At 62.7% G+C, this 20065-nt stretch overlaps 3 protein-coding genes across 3 annotated transcripts; all 3 read right to left on the reverse strand.

Moving 5' to 3' along the window:
- Positions 1-496: 496 nt before the first annotated feature.
- Cend1 (cell cycle exit and neuronal differentiation 1) lies at positions 497-2054 on the reverse strand. Its single transcript, XM_090347108.1, has one exon. The coding sequence runs from the start codon at positions 1955-1957 to the stop codon at positions 1499-1501; it is 459 nt and encodes a 152-aa protein (XP_090203234.1). The 5' UTR covers positions 1958-2054; the 3' UTR covers positions 497-1498.
- A 2211-nt stretch (positions 2055-4265) lies between these two features.
- Slc25a22 (solute carrier family 25 member 22) lies at positions 4266-8573 on the reverse strand. The gene is made up of 10 exons (XM_090347109.1): positions 8027-8573; positions 7720-7871; positions 7520-7645; positions 7341-7396; positions 6452-6542; positions 5663-5781; positions 5384-5558; positions 5136-5290; positions 4983-5058; positions 4266-4878 (listed from the first exon to the last, which is right to left on the reverse strand). The coding sequence occupies exons 2-10, from the start codon at positions 7737-7739 to the stop codon at positions 4725-4727; spliced, it is 972 nt and encodes a 323-aa protein (XP_090203235.1). The 5' UTR covers positions 7740-7871; positions 8027-8573; the 3' UTR covers positions 4266-4724.
- Positions 8574-10613: 2040 nt separating this feature from the next.
- Positions 10614-16004, reverse strand: Pidd1 (p53-induced death domain protein 1). Its single transcript, XM_090347110.1, has 15 exons — positions 15409-16004; positions 14587-15000; positions 13746-13955; positions 13612-13666; positions 13282-13483; positions 13077-13202; positions 12755-12934; positions 12533-12680; positions 12290-12425; positions 11991-12141; positions 11784-11907; positions 11595-11713; positions 11403-11516; positions 11120-11319; positions 10614-10962 (listed from the first exon to the last, which is right to left on the reverse strand). Exons 1-15 carry the CDS (start codon positions 15686-15688, stop codon positions 10710-10712), a joined length of 2712 nt encoding a protein of 903 aa, XP_090203236.1. The 5' UTR covers positions 15689-16004; the 3' UTR covers positions 10614-10709.
- Between the last annotated feature and the right edge of the window lie 4061 nt (positions 16005-20065).

A 20065-nucleotide genomic window follows, 5' to 3' on the forward strand; every position in this document is an offset into this window, starting at 1 on the left:
CATGTGGGGGTACGCTGGGGTTACTGCATGGGGAGCCCATACTGGGAGGGAAAGAGCTGTGTTGGAAGCCGGGAGGAGGAAGTCAGCAACCTCCCCCCAGCCAGCCTCAGAGCCCTGAGGTCCTCGCAGGGCTGCGGAGTTGGGCTCAGTGGGCTTGGCTCCCACAGCCCTGCTCACTGGATGCAGCAGAGAGGTGAGTAAAGCAGGACCTCCCTGCAGAGAGGGAAGGTCGCCTGAGGAGCAGGCATTCTGCTGGAGGGCAGTGTGGCCAGCAGTCCGGGCAGGCCAGAGAGGATCATCTGTGATGTGAGTTCTGGGTGAAGCTGGGGCAGGGGGCCAGGCAGGGCCCTCCAGGTTCAGGATAGGAGCTAGCACCAGGAGACTTAGGTCTTCCTCCCTCTGCCCCGGACAGCCCACCCTGTTGTCCTCAAGGATGGTTCAGTTGAAGTTCCTGTCCCTTCCCAGATGCATGCAGGTGAGGACGCCAGCCCAACCATTAGACAACAGCGTTTATTTCAGACTCCACTCAGGCCCAGGGTTCCTGTGGCCAGTGGGCAGGGGAGGGCAGTGTTCTCACAGTCCCCATCAGCACCTTCCAGAGGCTGGCCCCTGACACCGCACCAGGGGCAAGCTGGAACCCGGCATGCGGAGGGGCTGCCCGGCGGGTTTTCCTGCTAGCAGTTCTACTCTACCTGTGTTATTGCATTTATACGCTGGAGACTCGGAGGGTGTGAGGTGCAGGCAGGAGGGGGAGTCTTTGGGGGCTGTCGGGCAGGCACAGCTGTGGAATACGGGTCCTCCATGTTCCCCCTGCTTCCCTTCCAGTCTCAGTCACCCCAGGACAGTGGCTGATCTGGGCGTGAAGGGTGCTGCTCCCAGCTTCAGGGGCTTCTCCAGGGCAACAGGAAAAAGGCTAACCTTGGGGGCCCCTTCCCAAACTAGTTCTTAGGCTCTGCCTTTCCCACCTAGCCAGGGCAGAGGGCAGGAAGGGGAGGTAGCTCTACTCCCCAGAGGCTTGGGAAGGCAGAGATGGAGAAAGGGAAACAGCATGCCCTCTCCCGTTCCCATGGGCTGCCCTGCCCGCTCACCGTCCTAGAGGCCGACAGGACTCGGGGACCGCACACAGGGTCTGTCCTTTCTTCATGGTTCCAACTCTCTGACCTCTGCTTGGTATTAGAGCTCTCCCTGCCTTGCCCTGACCTGTCAATCCTAGAGCCTAGCGTCCTTCTGCCCCAGAGCTAGGAGGGGGACATTCCAGGGGCGGCAGAGGTGGGCTCTCTGCCCTCTGTAGGTGGGCTGCCCATCTTTCTCCTGCTGCATGTATATGGGGGGCGCACACACACACACACACACACACACACACACACACACATATATATTTACCTATATGTCTCTCTATGACGTATGTGTATATGTATAGATAGGTTTGTATGAATTTGCATGCACTAGATCCCCAGGTGTGTCTGTACAGTACATAGCTCTGTGTCCCCGCCAGGTGTTATTTCTTCCGAGCCAGGTAGGCCACACCAAGAAGAAGGGCCATGGCTGCCACAGCCACACCCCCAGCCACCATCAGAGGGGTCAAGTTCTCACAGGGCCAGGGGCCTCGGCCCCCTGAAGCCCCCTTGGAAGACCCATCCTCCTCGGCCCCATCTCCAGGACCCTTGGGCTCTGGGGTTGTGTCAGGACTGGTGGGGGCCGTGGGGGCTGTGGGGGCCGGTTTCAGGTTGCTGTGGTTGTTGAGAAGAGAAGGGTCTGCCTTGGCTGGGGTCTTCTTGGCAGGAGTGGGTGAGGGGGCTGCTGGCTGCTCCTGCTTTTCTGCCTGGGTCTCCTTCTTCCCAGGCTTGGTCAAGGGACCTTTCCCATCAGTGGCTGGAGTGGCCTTGGCTTCTGTGGGAGCCTGAGACACCTTGGCATCGGGCTTGGGGCTGCTGGCCAACTTTCCCCTGGACTCCATGGTGAGAGTACTGGCAGCTGGGCAGGGCGTGTGGATAGGCAGATGAGTGGACCACAGTATCAGGACAGCTCACCCTTTGGCATTCTATGGGCCTGAGGGAGACACAAGCCAGGCTGTGACAAGGGACAAGTTCCCTCCTATGCTCCACGGAGACCCTTCCCAGTTCTCGGGAGTCCCTAGGAGCCCCAGCTCGGAAGCCTCCAGGGAGCTCAGGCCCGCCCCTTCCACAACCTGACCTCCACTGACCCCTGACCACTCCAGAGAAGGTCCTCGGCCAGAGGTCCCCGCCTAGGTGGAATGGGGAGGAGCTGGAGACCAGACAGAGGTCTCAGCTTCCTCATCTGTAAGCTGGTCATGCCCGTACCACAGTTGGCATGGAGACAGGGAAGCAGGTACCCAGCTGTGAGAACTGAAAGGCAATGGTTCTGGTCAAGAAGGGGTGAAGGAAGGGGAGGGTGGACGCCCCTGGGCACCAGCAGAGCTGAGTGCTGCTGCCTCACAAGGGGCCGCAGGCTACGTTGTGGCCAAGACCTAGGTGGAGGACACAGGGCAGGGACTCTTGGAGCTGTAAGGATAAGGAGTGGACCCGGGCTACTGGGACTACAAGGACCGGGGGGTGACGAAACAAGAGGTGCCTAAGATGGGCAGGCAGGAGTCTGTCTGGGCCTCCAGCCTGCCACCTGCCCCACCCGGCTTCTCGGGTCTTCCTCCGGCTGGGGCTTCACCTGCCTCCAGGGCAAGGGCAGGAGGCCCCTGCTGGGCTCAGTCTGGGGCTCCTCTGGGCAGAGCTTGGTGTTGCATTGGGTGGGGCCTTGGGGCGTAGCAAAGGCCTCACCCCGATGTTCCATGTCCCCGAGCCCTTCCCTAAGGCCCTCTGCACCGGGAGGAGGAGAAATGCCCCCACCCCCAGGCGGAGTGCCGAGGAGCCGGGCGCGGTGACCGCACTGAAGGTCACCCGAAGGTCACGGCACGCGAGGCCCTGCGCCCACCCTCCACCCCGAGCTGGGGAGCCCAGCCCCCCAGCCCCTCGTGAGGCCTCAAGGGCCCCAAGAGCAGGTCGCTTCCAGCGCTGTGTTTCGGGCTCTCGGGAAGGTCGCCTTCCCCTCCCCAGGGCTGCCGGAGGGGACGGAGGCCGCGGGCCTCCCCGGTGACCTCCAGCCCGGGCCACCCCCGCCCGGCCTACCTGGGGCGCCTCGGCCTCTGGCTCCCGGTGTGCGCTCCCTCCCGAGGACAGCAGGCAGGACTGCGGACAGCAGGCGGGACCGGACTGCGGAGGGAGCGGAGGGAGCGGGCGAGCGAGCGCAGCAGCAGCCCGGGAGTTTCCCACAATGCACCTCTCCCCGCCCAGGACGCGCAGAGCGGGAGGGGCGGGGCCGGCAGGGCAGGGGGCGGGGCCGCAGGGAGAGGGCGGGGCCGGCGGGGCAGGGGGCGGGGCCGCAGGGAGAGGGCGGCTGGCAAGGAAGGGCGGGGCTCTACAGGGAAGGAGGGCCCCCCACCCCCCCTCCCCCGCAGGGAGCGGAGCAGCCCGCCCCATCCCCCAAAACACCCACAGAGAGCAGGCCTCTACTTAGAATATTTATTTATCCTCTTACATGACAAGACACAAAAAATTACAACTCCTTAAAACTCTTCAAAAGAAAAAAAATATAATTCTGTAAGCAGCAGCTTTCAAGGTACAGATATGTCAGGAGGGGCTGGACCTGTCCCAGGTAGTGTCACTGGGGAGGGGCCTCCCCAGGGGGGGCTCGGTGTGGGGACACAGCACCAGCACAATCACCAGGGTCAATCACCAACACAACCACGGGGCCACGGCTGGGAGGGCACCTGCCTCAACGCACTTGGACCAGGACCGGGAGGACGGGAACTTAGCGTGGGCCTGGGCTGCAGCCGTGCAGGCAGCCCTAGGTCCATACTGGCCCCTATGTCTTCCCTTCCCCTTTTCAGGGGTGGGTGTATCAGAAGAAAGGCCGAGGGAGAGAAACTGTGGGGTGAGGTCAACAGAGGAGGTGGGGTGCACACAGCCCAGAGCCAACAGTGCCTGGCCACAGCAGGAGCAGCAGTGTCCTCTCAGCCCTGTCCTACACAGCCAGGTCACCTGAGGGCAGGGAGGCACCATCTGCACCCACAACACAAGTACACAAGACACCACGGGACCTAGGTCTGCCCTCTGATGAAGGCCCTAGGGTTCCCAGAGCGTGTGCACCTGTGCGTGTGCATGGGCGGGTCAAAACTCAGTGTGACCCCATCGACCTGGAAATCTGGGCTCAACACGGGGCAGGAGACCCTGCCCCTCCCCGTTCTTCTGCAAGGCAGCCCTGTCCACAGTGAGAAGAGCAGCAGGGGTGGATGGACGGATGGACAGAAGGACGGGTAGAGCCACATAGATGCAGCAGATTCAATAAATAGGTTTTGGGGGGTCCCCTTTGTAGACCAGGACGGCCTAGGAGACAGGAGCTGGTGGGCTCAGGGTAGGGTCAGCCTGCCCAGCCCAGGCCTGGGGGCCCCAGCCCAGAGACCAGCTCTGTCCCTGGGGGTCTTCAGGCCAGGCAGGGCTGGGTCAGGGACCGGCTCGAGGAATGTACACATTTCTGCATTTTCTACATAAATAAGACATTGATCCCAATGGTTGTCTCTTTGGGGCCCCACGGGGCCTGTGTGGCCTCCACATGGACCCGCACCCCCCTCCTGCCTCCCTTGTTGACGAGGCGGGCGGGGTGAACCACTCCTTCACTCGGGGCCCCCGCTGAGGGCTGGGGTGCCCCGTGGCTCAGGCCTGGGGGCTCTGCAGCAGCTCCAGCAGCGATTCCGCGATGCCCAGGAAGTAGACTACCTGGGCGATGCCAAACAGCGGAGCAATGACCAGCGCGCGGCAGTAGGCGCCCTTCAAGAAGGCTGATGGGCCCTCCCGCTGCCAGATCTTCCTGTGGAGGAAGGAAAGTCAGAAGTAGAGCCTGGCACCGGCCCCAGGCCCAGCCCCAGCCCGCTCAGGCCCCGGCCCCGGCCCCGGCCCCGGCCCATAGCCCACCTGGCGCAGTCCAGAAACCCCGAGTAGGTGTCCTCGTTGATGCCTCTCTGAAGGGACTGAAGCCGAGTCTTCACCACTGCAAGCGAGATTTGGGTCAGGGCAGGAGCCCTCCCAGGGTCCCACCCCCAGCTGGGCCCTGGGTTCTGCACTGACCATCACAGGGGTTCACAGCCACAGCAGCCGCACTGCCAGCCACACAGCCAGCCAGGAAGGACACATAGAAGGGCGACTTCTCCTCTGATGCTGGGCGGCCCAACTGGTTCAGGTTGGCAAAGAGGGGGAAGTAGACAATGGAGAAGGGGACATCCCTGCAGGAAGCGAGGACGTGGATGTGACCCTCAAGGGAGTGACGCGGGGCGGCGGGCTGGCAGAGCCCCCCTCCTCCTGCCCAGCTCTCCCACCTGAGCAGCGTAGCCCCCAGTCCCTTGTAGAGGCCAGCGATGCCATGGTTCCGAAGCAGGTCTCGGGTCAGCTGGGTGGCCGTGGGGCGGGCAGCGGCTGGGGCCCCCACTGGGGGCTGGGCTCCCCCCTGGGGTGAGAGCTGAGCTTCAGCAGCCAGAATCTTCCTCTGGGCAGCTGGTGAGAAAGAGGTTCCGGTCTTACTGCGCGCCTGGGACAGGGACAGGAGGCAGAGCCCAGCGTGGCTCCTCCTCTCCCAGCCGCCCCCTCCGGGCCCTCACCGATGCGGCCGGCGTCCTGCAGCTGGATCTTCAGCATCTCCATGGGGGTAGTGACTATCACCTGGCAGGTCCCAGCCCCACAGCCCGCCAGCATTTCCTTTGGCAGAGTCAGCTTCTGCCTGCAGGTGAGGGGTGGGGACCTTGAGGAATGGGAGCCACACACAGACAAGGACCCTTACCAGACTTGGCTTATGGCTTAAAGGCTGGGAGTTTGGCCTAGTGGTAGAGTGTTTGCGTAGCATGCAGAAGACCCGGGTTCGATTCCTCGGTACCACATACATAGAAAAAAGCCAGAAGTGGTGCTGAGGCTCAAGTGGTAGAGCTCTAGCCTTGAGAAAGTCCAAGGACAGTGCTCAGGCCCTGAGCTCACGCCCAGGACTGGCAAAAAAAAACAAAACGGGTGGGGTGGGGATAGAGGTGGTAGAGGTAGTGGGGCCCTGTGGGGCCAGGCAGCGGGCTTGAAGCCCTAAGGATAGCCAGCCTTCTAGGCAGGCAGCAGGGAGGGTGCTGAGGCCCTCTGCCCACAGGGAAACGAAGACTGTGGGGTGGACTGCCCTGAGAGCCCCTCTTGTGTGCCAGGGTGTGGCCGGTGCCCCCCACACCCTGGCAGCACCTCCCACACAGGAGCAAGAGGCTGCCCCCAAGGTCAGGGGCAAGAGTAAGGGCCCAAGGGTAGGCCACCCTGGGGATGCCAGGCAGACCTGCTGGCTGGGGGACATCTGGCCCAGGCCCACTCAAGGGCTCCTCACAGGCCTCTCCCCTGGTTCCCGGGACCCTGCAACCCCTCACCCATCCTTTGAGAGCTGATGGCGGAAGAAGTCATTGGCTGCCAACTTGATGGCCTTCTCTGGGGTCACCAAGGTCAGGTTCACTGCGGCCCCTGCGGGGAACGGGGGTTGGGAGAGACAGGCAGGTTAGGTGGGGTGGATGAGCCAGCAGCTGGGCCAGCACTGGCCTCCCAATTGGCAAAATCATACCCAGCACTCCTTGGCTGCCACCGCCTGCCCTCTCACCCACATATGGGCTCATCCTGTGCCAGGCAGGCAGGAGCCAGGCAGGATGGGCCATGCTGTGGCTGCTTCCCCCCACCGCTCCTCCTCTGGCACTCTTCCCCTGCTCCTCCCCTCCACCCCCACATCACTTTCCCCCGCATTTCTCCTCCATCTGTCCCCAGATGATTAAGAGACAGGCTTAAGTGAGGATCAGACCCCCCAGAGCCCATGGTGGGGGGTCGCCCTGAGACACCTCCTTCCTGGTAGCCAGAAGGTACCCTCACTAGCAGAGACCTAGTAGGGTCAGGGCTCAGGGGATACAATGGACAGCTTCTGTCCGTGGTCAGTTCCAAGAGCATCTGGGAAAATCCAGGCTTAGGGATTGTTGTCTAAGCGCCCCCACCACTCCCAGCCTCTAAGCACAGATGTAACCTGGCCAGTCCAGACAGCAGGAGATGAGATGAAAGCCAGTGGGGTGGGAACACATTCTGCCACACCAGGTGTTCAGTGTGAAAGGGGGTGAAAGGAGGTAAGGGGCAGGGAAACCCAACCCCTCAGCTATCCTACAGCCCCTATGCCCGAGGCTGGGCTCTCAGCCCAGCACCCCAGGGCAGGTCCCCAAGCACACATAGCACAGGATCCCGCCCTATCCCTCCCTCAGCCAGACCAGTCCAACCGAGCCTCACCCCGATACATGCCGAAGTAGCCCTCTGAGCGGATGGTCTTGACGAGACAGTCAGACCTGCAACCAAAGCATGTGATGAGCAGAGGCCAGCCCTGCCTGTCCCATGTGGACTGCCAGGCACCCCAGGTGAAGTCAGAAGCCCCGCCTGTGTGGAAGGCCCCCGGGAAGCTGAGCACTCACATGCTGGCGTACATGCGCTGGCCATTCTGCTGGTTCTGCAGGCGGGTCTTGGCCAGGTCGATGGGGAACACGCACGTGACTCCGATGAGCCCCGCGATGCCGCCGTTAATGAGCTTGGCGGGCAGGCTGTGTGCAGGAGCAGGTGTTAGGACTCAGTTCCTCGCCACAGGGTGAGGAACCCAAGCCCAGCCCCATCTGACCTGATCTGCTTATCAGCCATTTAACTCAGCTTGCAGGGCAGGGAAGGGCAGGTGGAGGGGATTGGCGGCGGGGCTGCAGATCCGAGGCAGGTGTGCAGAACCAAGGGGAGGGCGGCCCTCCACCTCTAGGGGTACTTCCAGGAGGCCGACACCTGGAAGGGAGAGGAGACAAAGTAAGAGAAGGACAAAGCCCTTCCCAACCCACTGGGCCGCGCCCCGGCCCCTTGGCCAAGCCCCTCCGCCCCAGTCCCAGGCCAGCGCGGTGAACACAGAGGGAAGGGAGGTCACCCATCCTGCAGCCAGCCACCTGGTGCCCCTCAGTGCCTTCCCAGGGCAGGGCCAAGCATCGGAGGCCTCTCCAGCCAGCCTGGCCACGCAGGCGCAGAGGCACGCACAAGCTCCCCTGTGCACCAGCAAGCTCCAGCTTTTAAAGGGCCAGGCGCTTCTGGCTCAGAGGTACCTCAACCCGGGACCGGACTCTGGTGACTGTCCTTCCATCCTTGAGCTAAGTAGGGCAAATGGGCCCAGCCCTTCTCAGGATGGAAACTGGGGTCTCCTCCCTGCAGCCCCAGGGCCCCTTCCCGGATGGATGGAAAATGGGGTCTCCTCCCTGCAGCCCAGGGCCCCTCCTGGATGGATGGAAACTGGGGTCTCCTCCCTGCAGCCCAGGGCCCCTCCTGGATGGATGGAAACTGGGGTCTCCTCCCTGCAGCCCCAGGGTCCCCTCCTGGGTGGATGGAAACTGGGGTCTCCTCCCTGCAGCCCAGGGCCCCTCCTGGATGATGGAAACTGGGGTCTCCTCCCTGCAGCCCCAGGGCCCCTCCTGGATGATGGAAACTGGGGTCTCCTCCCTGCAGCCCCAGGGCCCCTCCTGGATGATGGAAACTGGGGTCTTCTCCCTGCAGCCCCAGGGCCCCTTCCTGGATGGATGGAAACTGGGGTCTCCTCCCAGCAGCCCCAGGGCCCCTTCCCGGATGGATGGAAACTGGGGTCTCCTCCCTGCAGCCCCAGGGCCCCTCCTGGATGATGGAAACTGGGGTCTCCTCCCTGCAGCCCCAGGGCCCCTCCTGGATGATGGAAACTGAGGTCTCCTCCCTGCAGCCCCAGGGCCCCTCCTGGATGATGGAAACTGGGGTCTCCTCCCTGCAGCCCAGGGCCCCTTCCCGGATGGATGGAAACTGGGGTCTCCTCCCTGCAGCCCAGGGCCTCTCCTGGATGATGGAAACTGGGGTCTCCTCCCTGCAGCCCAGGGCCCCTCCTGGATGATGGAAACTGGGGTCTCCTCCCTGCAGCCCAGGGCCCCTTCCCGGATGGATGGAAACTGGGGTCTCCTCCCTGCAGCCCCAGGGCCCCTCCTGGATGATGGAAACTGGGGTCTCCTCCCTGCAGCCCCAGGGCCCCTCCTGGATGATGGAAACTGGGGTCTCCTCCCTGCAGCCCAGGGCCCCTTCCCGGGTTGAGCCGGTGACCGCCCCTCTCCACCTCGGGGGGGGGGGGGGGGGAGGCAGGCATGGGCGGGGCTCCGGCTCCTCCGCTAGCAGCAGGACTGGGGGTCAGGAGCCAGCGCCGGGCCCCGCGCTGCCCGGCTCGGCGGAGGTGGGGCGGAGCGGCCCCGCCCGCGGCGGGATGGGTCCAGGGCCAGGGGACTTTCGGGACTTTCTCTTTCGCTTCGGGCCAGCACCGGCTCCGGCGGCTCCAGGAAGGGAAGAAGGGGGCGCGTCCACTCCCGGGGGCACCGAGGCCAGCCTGGGAGCCGGGACGCAGCGCTCCGTCCGCCCGGGAGGGTCAGGAAGGGGGGCCGGGCTGTCACCCGGCAGGTCCAGAGGGCGCGGCGGCGGCGGCACTCGGCGCGCCCTTTGCACCCAGGGCCCTTGGACTCCCCGCCCCGGGCTGTGATGGAGGCCTCGACCTCCGAGCCTCCCGCCCGCGAGGGCAGTGCCCTTTCCCCTCCGGTCCAGGGCCGTGTGGCCGGGGAGGGGCGGCGCGCCTCCGCCGTCTCCATCAGACACGTCAGCTGGGTAAACTGAGGCCACGGGCGGCCGCCCTCGGGCCTGATGGCGCCCACCGCTCGCTCCTCCGACTCCCGAGGAAGGCGGAGGGGCCCGGAGCGCCCTCCTCTCCCTTCCGCTCGGCAGGTCCACCCCGTCCTGCTGCCCGGCCGGCGAGCGCCGGGGCCGGGCCTCCGCCCCCGGGCGGCCCCGGCCGTAACTGCCCTCCACTTCCGGCGGGGTCCCGCGCGCCCCCGCGGCCCGCTCTCCGGAGGGACACGTGTGCGGGAAGCGCGCCCGGCGGGCCGGCCCGGCGCGGCCCCCACGCCAGGGCGACGGCGGGCTGGAGTCCGACGAGCCCGGGCCCCGCGGGGCCGCCCCGCCCGGGAGGCCGCCCCTCCCCGGCCTCCGCGGGCCCCCGGGCCACTCACCGCTCCTCTCCGCTCTGCTCGGCCGCCGCCGCCGCGCTCGCCTACCCGCTGCGCCGCGCGCCGCCTGCCGTGGCTGGAGGCGCCCCGGCCCCGCCCCCGCCGGCCCCGCCCCTCCCCGCCGCCACCCGGCCCCGCCCCTCCCCGGCCCCGCCCCTCCCCGGCCCCGCCCCTCCCCGCCGCCACCCGGCCCCGCCCCTCCACGCCGCCACCCGGCCCCGCCCCTCCCCGGCGCCGCCCCTCCACCGCCCGTCAACCCGCTGGCCTGGGGGACCGCAGGGCCGGTGAGCCTCCAGCCCCGCCGGCGCTAGCCGGGCCCGGTGACTGCCTTCAGCCCAACCTCGCACCAACGCTCCCCATCTCAGGAGACCCAGGGGAGCCAGGCCAGAGCAGGGGCACCCCGGCCCCGCCCAGATCACCTGGACACCCCTCCCTCCCACCTCCTCTCCCCCCAGAGATAAGCCAGACGGAGCGGGCAGACAGAGCAGGTCGGTTTGTTGCACCAGAGAGGCTGCCTCCACACACAGCAGAGGAAGGCGGGGAGGGAGGCGGGTCAGGACCCAGGGCTGTGGTGCTAGGCCAGGGCAGGCTGTGAGGCCTGTGGGGCGGGGGCACCCGCAGGGTCTTCCGCCGCCAGGCCAGTGCGCCGGATGCCGTCCTGATACTTGTGGCGGCCGAGCTCCAAGATGGCCCGAACCTCTTCAGCCACATCCTGCCGATCGCTTAGCTCCAGGGCCCTCACCAGAAGCTCCACAGCCCCTGGCCGTCCAGTATGGCGCTCGGCCCAGGAGAAGAGCATGTGGCGGATCTGGCCATCCAGGTCATCCCTTGGAGAGGGAGAAAGGACAGAGTCCCTACCTGGGACCACCGGCCACACTCAGGAGCTTGCTTCTCCCCTAAGGGGCCTGTTGTGACAGCACCCCCTGCCCCTCGGGGCCCAGTGTTAGTCCGCCTCCCTTCCTCCCAGGCCGGGCAGAAGCTCACCGGAACTCGTGTCGGATGCGCTGCAAGGTGCGATAGGGCGTGCCCAGGTGCAGGGCCACGGTCGGCCAGTCCGGACCCAGGCGCCCAGCTACACTCAGCAGGTTGCTCTGGGTCAGGAATCCTGTCTCTGCATCACCCAGGTTCAGAGGCGTCAGGGAGAGGCCAGCCCCCCGCCCGTGCCCCCCAGCCCCTCGGAGTCTCTGCGGGGAGGAGAAGAGAGTTAGCGGGACCCAACCCTGCCACCCCTGGTCACCAACAGGGCTGCTCCTCCCCCTGGCCGCACCGGCAGCTTGATGGGCAAGGTGGCCATCCACGGGGCATCAGAGTCCTTCTTCTGCCGGGCAGCCTCCGCTTCTGGGGGCACCTCCACAGGCACCGAGCCACGGTAGAAAGACACCTGAGGAGGGGTTCAGTGAGCTCAGCACGCTGGCCTCCCCCGCACAGGGACTCGGGAGGCCCAGCCTCAGCCGCCCACCTGGCCTCGCACAGCCTGGGCCTCCCGGTCCAGCGTGGTGCTGACATACACCTCCTTCATGTTCTTCAGGTGTGAGTAGAAGACGAAGCAGATCCTGCCATCCACACAGTCTGGGCGGTCTGTGGTGGGGGACAGTCTCAGCAGCAGGGACAAAGGGATCACCCCGGGCCCTCCAGGCAGGACACCTACCAGCGTCCACATGGATGCCTCGCTCAAAGGCTGCGAAGAATTTCTCCCCCTCAAACATCTCCACAGTGTCGGAGGGCTCGGGGCCCCGGTACCGCCCCAGGAGCCGCCCCAGGGTGGCATCCACCTGCAAAAGCACCACAGAACTGGCTCCCAGTGCCCTAGTCCAGCCTGGCCTGTGGGTCACCCCGCCGCCCACCCGCTGACCACCTTGTTCCGGGGCAGACACTGCAACAGGACTTGCTGGGGGTCCCGGCGCCGCTGCAGGGCGATGAGGTTTACTCTGTGCAGCCGCAGCCGCTCCCAGGCCCTTCTGGCCAGGCCCTCCACACACGTCTTGGTGGTGTACCACAGCCAGTACCTGCGGGAGGGAGGGAGGCACAGCTGTACAGACCAGCAGAGCCACCGGCCACAAGTGTACAGACTGAGGACACTGAGCAAGGCCGGCGGGGGGGTGGCTGTACAGGCTGGAGACACTGAGCGAGGTGGGAGTGAGGGGGGGCACTGACCAGGAGAAGTGTGAGACCTGGAAGCGTGCATACAGGTGGGTGAGCTCCAGTGCCACCTGAGCCGTGATGTCATCCCAGGTGGCTGTGGGGGGGGCCCGGTACAGCAGGTGCAAACGGGAACGATCCACACTGAAGCCTGGACAAGAAGGGGCAGCAGGATGAGACCGTCCTGGCTGCAACTCCCTTCAGAGCACTGTTCTCCACCCTATGGCCACAATTCCAGGACGTGGCCTGAAACCTCACCAGTGATACCAGGGGGCAGAGGCAGCTGCACAGTGACCGGCTGGAGGAAAGTGGGGGGCCCGCTCTGGGACAGGCATAGCAAGGGGCTCACTGCAGCTTCTGGCTCCCCCACGAGGGCCTGCAGCTCTTGGCTGGCCATGCGAACCACCTAGGCAGAAAGGCATCTGAGTGCCTGCCTGCACACCGACATCCACTGCCACCCTGGGCACTGCCCGTCTGTACCTGCATTGAGACCTGACGAGGCTCCTCGGTGGCCCCAGGGGGGAAGGTGACCTTGACCCCAGGATGACCAGAGGAGCACAGAAGTGTCCCCTCGGGTGGCACCAGGCAAGCATTGAACACAGGACGCAAAACCACAAGAAACCAGGAGAAATGGGGTACCTGGCAGTGAGCCCAGAGCCTCTGGACATTGAGGGTGAAGAGACGGTCAGAGGGAACACTTAGGGTGAAGGTACTGAGTGAGGGGCACCGTCAGGGCACGCAGTAGAGAGGGGGGTGGGACAGGGCCCGACCACCCCCCACTGCACACGCCAGGCAGCCTCACCCTGGGGGCCTCCTCCTCCACGTGGGTCTCCAGGTCACTCCAGGTGTCCTCACTGCGCATTCTGACAACCACCTCTCGGCAGCGCCGGGGGCCTGGGGGTATGAACAGCAGCCACAGGCCCACGTCCTGCCAGGGGACAGTGGGTGAGCGCCAAGGCCAGGCCTTTCCCGGGCGTGCCTTTCCCCCACATGCACCCTGGCCCTGCCTGCTGGAAGGCCAGCCCGTGGGGCTGTAACTCCAGGACACCGCTGAGCAGAAAGTCGTGAGGGCCCAGGGAGACGAGGTCTGGCTCTGGAAGCCACAGTCGGTAGTGGATGGTGATGGGGCTGGCGATGGCTCCCGCTGGGAACTGCAGGCGGACACCACAGGCCAGAGTCACAGAGCAGCCGTGGGGGGTCACTGGGAAGCTGGGAGAGGAAGAGGGTGGTGTGAGCACAGACACTGGCGTGTGGAGGGGCTGAGGCAGAGGTGTGTTGTCTGGTGTCTCCAAGGTCACGGGGGGGGGGCACATCTGCAGCCCCCTTCCTTGTCATACCTGTCTAAATCTGAGGTCAGGAAGAGTCGAGGCATTTCTGGATCCTGGGATGCAGCTGTGCAAGGGAAGGTGGAGGGGTTGGAATGTCGACAGTGCCAGGTCCCTCCCCAAAGCCTGCCCATACTCCCACCTACCTGGGGGTGTCCTGGAGTCTGGGGATGTCCCTCCAAGAGGGTTCCCCTGCAAGCGTACAAAAGGGGCGTCTAGAAGCTCAGGGGGCAAGTCTCGGAGCTGGTTGTCCCTCAGGTCGAGGCGTGTGAGCAGGGGGAGGCGGGCCAGACCCACAGGCACTGAGGTCAGAAGGTTGCTGTGCAGAACAAGCAGACGCAGGCACCGGAGCCCAGCTGTGGGCAGGCACCGGCTTAGGCTTAGGGCTGGCACAGAACGCCTCAGAGCCACCACGACAGGACACCGGAGCCCAGCTGTGGGCAGGCACCGGCTTAGGCTCAGGGCTGGCACAGAACGCCTCAGAGCCACCACGACAGGACACCGGAGCCCAGCTGTGGGCAGGCACCGGCTTAGGCTCAGGGCTGGCACAGAACGGCTCAGAGCCACCACGACAGGACACCGGAGCCCAGCTGTGGGCAGGCACCGGCTTAGGCTCAGGGCTGGCACAGAACGGCTCAGAGCCACCACGACAGGACACCGGAGCCCAGCTGTGGGCAGGCACCGGCCTAGGCTCAGGGCTGGCAGAGAACGGCTCAGAGCCACCACGACAGGACACTCGTGCTTCAGACTCTTGAGAAGACTCTGCCACACTGGTGGACAGAGCTGCAAGTGAAGCCTCGGAGCCAGGGAGGGCAGCCAAGGGGTAGGCTTGAAGGAAAGAAGTCTCAAAGGCCAAGCTTACAGGTGCAAGGGCCCTAGGGAAGAGGAGAGGCCAGAGCCCCAAGTCTCCCGACAGGAGCGACAAACTAAGCTGGCCCTCGGGCCTGTCCCTGAACCCTCCTGCAGTAGAGTCCAGCTGCCACTCACCAAGGGAGGCTGGGAGGCTCCGCAGTTGGTTGGAGGCCAGATTGAGCTCACAGAGGCTGCTCAGTCCTCCAATCTCAGGGGGCACAGCGTCCAGAAGATTCTTGGAGAGATCGAGGCGCTGCAAAGTAGAGATGGAGCCTAGCGCTCCGGGTAGCCTCTGCAGGCGGTTGTGGGTCACGGCGAGGAATGTGAGGGTGGGGAGGGCCCCCAGAGCCTCCGGCAGCTCTGACAGGCGGTTGTGGGAGAGCAGCAGTGTGTCCAGGCTGTGCAGCTGCAGGACACAGGATGGCAGGGCCTCCAACCTGTTGAAGCTCAGGTCCAGGTGGGCCAGGCAAGCCAGGCCACACAGACCGGCAGGCAGTGTGGTCAAGGCACCTCGGAGGCAGGCGCCCAGGGGCCCCCGGTTTTGCCCTCCTAGAAGTGAGAGAAACAGACATAGCTTTTACGAGTCAGGGTCCTGGCTGGGCTCTGTCAGCACTCGAAAGCTGCTGGGACAGCATGTGATTTGGTCTACCTCTCTACCTCCCCCTTCCCCCTCCCCCCCAGCAACAGATAGGGAGACGATGAAGAGGCCAATGAAGGGGAAACAGAGATGGAGGTCAAGAATCCCCAGGCTGGAAGCCAGGGACCAGCCAGCCCCAGTGTGAGGAGAAAGGTGACTGGGCTGTGGACAAGAAGTGGGAGCAGAAGGGGGCCACGCCTCAGAGCAAGGCGGAAAAGCCAGGAACTAGTCCTGTGACTGGCACTGCCTGTGGACCAAGAAGCAGGGGCAGGGCAGAGCCAGAGATGGGGCTAAGGTCTAGAGCAGGGCAGGGCTCTCACCTTTGAGGACCAGGGAGCGGAGGTGCAGCAGCAGACTCCAGGGCACCCGAGCCAAGGTGGCCTCCAGCAGCCCAGGGTCCTCGTGGGTACTCAGCCTCAAGAACTCCACCTGCAGCAGCGGCAGGGGGTGCTGGACACACAGGTCCAGCAGTCTGTGGCAGCCCCCAGGGTACAGGCCCAAGTTCAGCTGACTCCCAGGGAGGAGAGGCAGCGCCCCAGGATGAGCCTTGGCTGCATCTTCTGCTGCTGCAGCTGCAGCTTCCTCTGACACTGCATCCATCACCCTCCACGTGTCCTCGGGGGCCAGGCATGTCCCAGCTCGCCAGGCAGGCCAGTTCGGGCAGGACCCTGGGAGGCTGCAGAGGCGGGGAGGGTGGGGGGTGAGTGGGGGCTGGAAGCCCCGCTCCAGCCCTCAGATGCAGAGCTCAGGGCCTGGACAGGACGGGGTGGGGCCTGGCTGGGAGGGGCGCCGAGCCTGGGAACCGAAGCAGGCTTCGCGCCCTGATTCTGGAATCTGGCCAGGTGGCCCTGCCCACCCTGGGCCCTCCACATGGGCGGCGGTGGCCGGCGGTGAGGCCCGGGGCGGAGGTCCCGGGCGCCCGTTCCCGCGCCGGTTCCCGCCGAGGCGGAGGCGCTGCGCGCTTCCGGGGGGAGGGACAGCTGGGGGGACAGCTGGGGGGACAGCTGGGGGCCCCGCCCCGCCCCGCGCGCCCGGCTCGGGAAGGAGGCGCCGGGCGCAGGTGCTCGCGCCCCGAATCCTGCTTCCGAGGCCCAGGCCAGAGCCAGCCGGGCCGAGGGTCCTGCGCCGCCGCCCGGAGAAAGACCTCAGCTCAAGCCGGCGGGGCTCGGCGCTGTCACAGCCTCTCCTCACGGGCTGGGACTGCGATCCCGACCTCAGCCAGGGTCACCTACGCCCAGAAGAGAAGTGACACTCTGACACACTTCAAAATGGGGAAGGTTGGAGATACGTAATAAACCCAGACCGACAGGAAGTGGCACCGCGCCTCAAAGTGGTACAAAGCGGCAGAGCTCAAGCCCCACAAATGACAAGGACAAACACAGGATACCACGTGACTACGTAGTCACCTCTTAGAAAGAACCAGGGGCCAGTGGCGAGCACCTGTACTCCCAGCTATTCAGAAGGCTGCGATCTGAGGATCACAGTTCAGGCTGAAAAGCTGAAAAGTCTCCATGAAACTTTTGTTTATTTATTTATTTTTGCCAGTCCTGGGCCTTGAACTCCGGGCCTGAACACTGTCTTTGGGGTTTCTCAAGGCTCAAGCTCTACCACATGAGCCACAGCACCACTTCCGGCTTTTCCCATGTGTGTGGTACTGAGGAATCAACCCAGGTCTTTGTGCATACTAGGCAAGCACTCTAACTCTAGGCCAAACTCCTGGCCACCCCAGCCCCCAGGTTTTTTTTGTTGTTGTTGTTTTGTCAGAAGTGGGGCTTGAACTCTGGGCCTGGGTACTCTTCCTGAGCTCTTCAGCTCAAGGCTAGCGCTCTACCACTTGAGACACAGCACCTCTTCCTCCACGAGACTCATCTCCAACTAAGCACCCAAAAAGCTAGAAGTGGAGCTGTAGCTCAAACGATAGAGTGCTAGACTTGAGCAAAAGGAGCACAGAACTGACAAAAAGAAGAAAAAAAGTCTTACAAAGTAGAGCAGGGCGCAGTGGATTACCCCTGCAATCCTAGCTACTCAGGAGGCTGAGATCTGAGGTTTTCAGTTCAAAGCCAGCTGTATCTCCAATTAATCATCAGAAAACCAGAAGTGGCGCTGTGGCTCAAGGGGTAGGGTGGTAGCCTTGAGCTGAAGAGCTCAGGGACAGCGCCCAGGCTAAGAGTCCAAGTCCCATGACCTACATAAAAAAGAAAAGAGCTAAAAAAAAGAAAAAAAGGGCCGGAAGTTTAAGACCCGGGTTCGATTCCTTGGTACCACATACATAGAAAAAAGCCGGAAGTGGTGCTGAGGCTCAAGTGGTAGAGCTCTAGCCTTGAGAAAGTCCAAGGACAGTGCTCAGGCCCTGAGCTCAAGCCCAGGACTGGCAAAAAAAAGAAAAAAAGAAAACAAGAAAAAAAGAGAAAGAAAGAAAAAAGAAACAAAGAATTGAGGCTGGAGCGTAGCCTAGTGGTAGAGTGTTTGCCTAGCATGCAAAAAGCCCTGCATTTGATTCCTGGAAACCAGATACACAGAAAAAGCCAAATGTAGCATTGTGGCTCAAGTAGCAGAGTGCTAGCCTCGAGCAAAGTGTCCAAGGACAGTGCCCAGGCACCACTGAGTTCAAGCCCCAGAAGAAGCAAAAAATAAAACGTGGAGGGGGAGGCCCAGGAGACACAGATTTGAGTACCACATACATAGAAAAAGCCAGAAATCAGGATGGGAGTTTGGCCTAGTGGTAGAATGCTTGCCTAGCAGGCACAAAAGTCAGGGTTTGATTCCTCAGTACCAGAAACAGAAAAAAGCCAGAAGGGGTACTGTGGCTCAAGTGGTAGAGCTCTAGCCTTGAGAAAGCCCAAGGACAGTGCTCAGGCCTTGAACTGAAGCCCCAGGACTGGCAAAAAAGAAAACTGGTGCTGTGACTCAAGTGGACAGTGCTCAGGCTGTGGATTCAAGCCCTAGGACTAGGAAAACAAAACAAGAAGAAACAAAGTAGAATTGTAGCAGCCAGGCAAGGACCAGGATATTTATTATTCACTAGGTTTAATTTCAGTTTAGGATGATAAAGTTCAGAGGTGGGAAACTGCTTTTGCCTACAAACTGACTAAAAGGAGAAATACTGGGTAACCCTGCCTTTATTTTTGATGTGTCTTAGTTTAAACCATCTTTCTGCAGTGATTTTGCAGTCAGCTTGGGTTCCGGGGAACACAGGATTGAACTGGATGAACCTGACTGGTAACGTATTTATGATTAGGAACTAGAACTACCTCTAAAGGAACAAGAGTTCCTTCTCAGGACAGACCACCTGTCAGGCCAAATTGACTCCATGCATGCCTACTACCAAAACTAATTATAATCAAGTTATTACGTGGAAAATGGCTGGAGAGCTGAAGTGCTGTCTTTCTATAGCATGTCTGTGCCACATAGTAAGCCTTCTTTCTCTGGCTGAGTGCCAAGACATAGCACCTGGCTACTCAAGAGGCTGAGTAGCCAAGGCCAAGAAGTTTAAACCCCAGTATTGAACAAAAACAAAGAAAACAGTAACAAAAACCATGTCCTTTCTGCCCTTGACTTTATTTTTTGCCAGGGGCTTGAACTCAGGGCCTAAGCACTGTCCTTGGACTTTCTCAAGGCTAGAGCTCTACCACTTGAGTCACAGCATCACTTTTTTCTATGTATGTGGTACCAAGGAATCAAACTTGGATCTTAGTGCATGCTAGGCAAGCACTCTACCACTAGGCCAAACTCCTGGTCCCTATCCTTGACTATTTTTGTGTGTAGCTCCTATCTGGAGCTACCACTTGAACCTAGCCTACACTTAGCAGAAATTACTTTTGACAATTTAAGGTTGTGTCTTAAAGATTCGTCCTACCTGGCTTAGATCCTCAGATCTGACTCTAGAGCAGTTATTAGTTTCCCTGGTGCCTGACCAATCCATACCTACATCCGTTGGTACTGTGGTCAGTTAGTTCTGGCATGTGGAGGAACAGGAGTTTGGGCCAAGAATCTAACTGCAGTTTCATAATGGGTTGCATAATCTGCAAGCACTTGAACAGTACTCTTAAAATAACGACTGTGACACTGGGGAATAAGTGTGGGCTCACAAACAGGCATGTGACGCACTACACACATGCAGAGAAGCACGTATGCTACACTTGGAACCAGTCTGGCATGGCCTGTAGAACCCATCCCCTGCAAGCTTCTGTTCTTTGGCATGATGAATCTTGGCAGGGCCACGACTCAGCTTTAGGCTCAGTCACCCCCTTGCAGAACAATCCAGATTAAAGGGTCCAGTAACCCTACCGCTCCAACTTCCTCCAACAAGGACAAAAGCTGCCAGTGCTGGCGGCTCACACCGGTAATCCTAGCTGCCCAGGGGGCTGATATCTGAGGATATCCGTTCAAGGCCAGTCCGAGCAGGAAAGTCTGAGACTTTTCTTTTGTTTTCTTTTTTAGAGCTCTACCACTTGAGCCTCAGCACCACTTCCGGCTTTTTTTCTCTATGCATGGGATACCGAGGAATCGAACCCGGGTCTTCGTGCATGCTAGGCAGGCACCGTACCACTAGGCCAGGCTCCCGGCCCCAGTCTGAGACTCTCATCTCCGGTTAACCACCAGAACACAGGCAGTGGAGATGCGGCTCACGGTGGAGGCGCGCTAGCCTGGAGCGAGCTCGGGAACGGCACCCGGCCCAGAGGGCACGCCCCACCCACCGCAGGCCGGCACGGGGAGCCGGCTCCCGGGCAGGGCGAGAGCGTGCGCGGAGGGCCGCGCGCCAGCACGTGGGGCGGCCGCCCGGCCTGCGCCGCGCCCGGACCCCGCGCCGCGCCCGGGCCCCGCGCCAGGGGCTGGCCAGGCTGCGCGGGCCTGCGGTCTCCGCGGTCACCGGCCCCGCACGGCCCGGGCCCCGCACGGCCCCCGGCCCCGCGCCCACGTGCAGCACGCACGGGACGCGGCGCGCCCGCACTTCCGGCGGCGGGGGACCACGGGACT

Source organism: Megascapheus bottae, chromosome 16 (genome assembly GCF_031878675.1).
Source record: "Megascapheus bottae isolate mThoBot1 chromosome 16, mThoBot2.hap1, whole genome shotgun sequence".
Classification (NCBI taxonomy): Eukaryota; Metazoa; Chordata; class Mammalia; order Rodentia; family Geomyidae; genus Megascapheus; species Megascapheus bottae.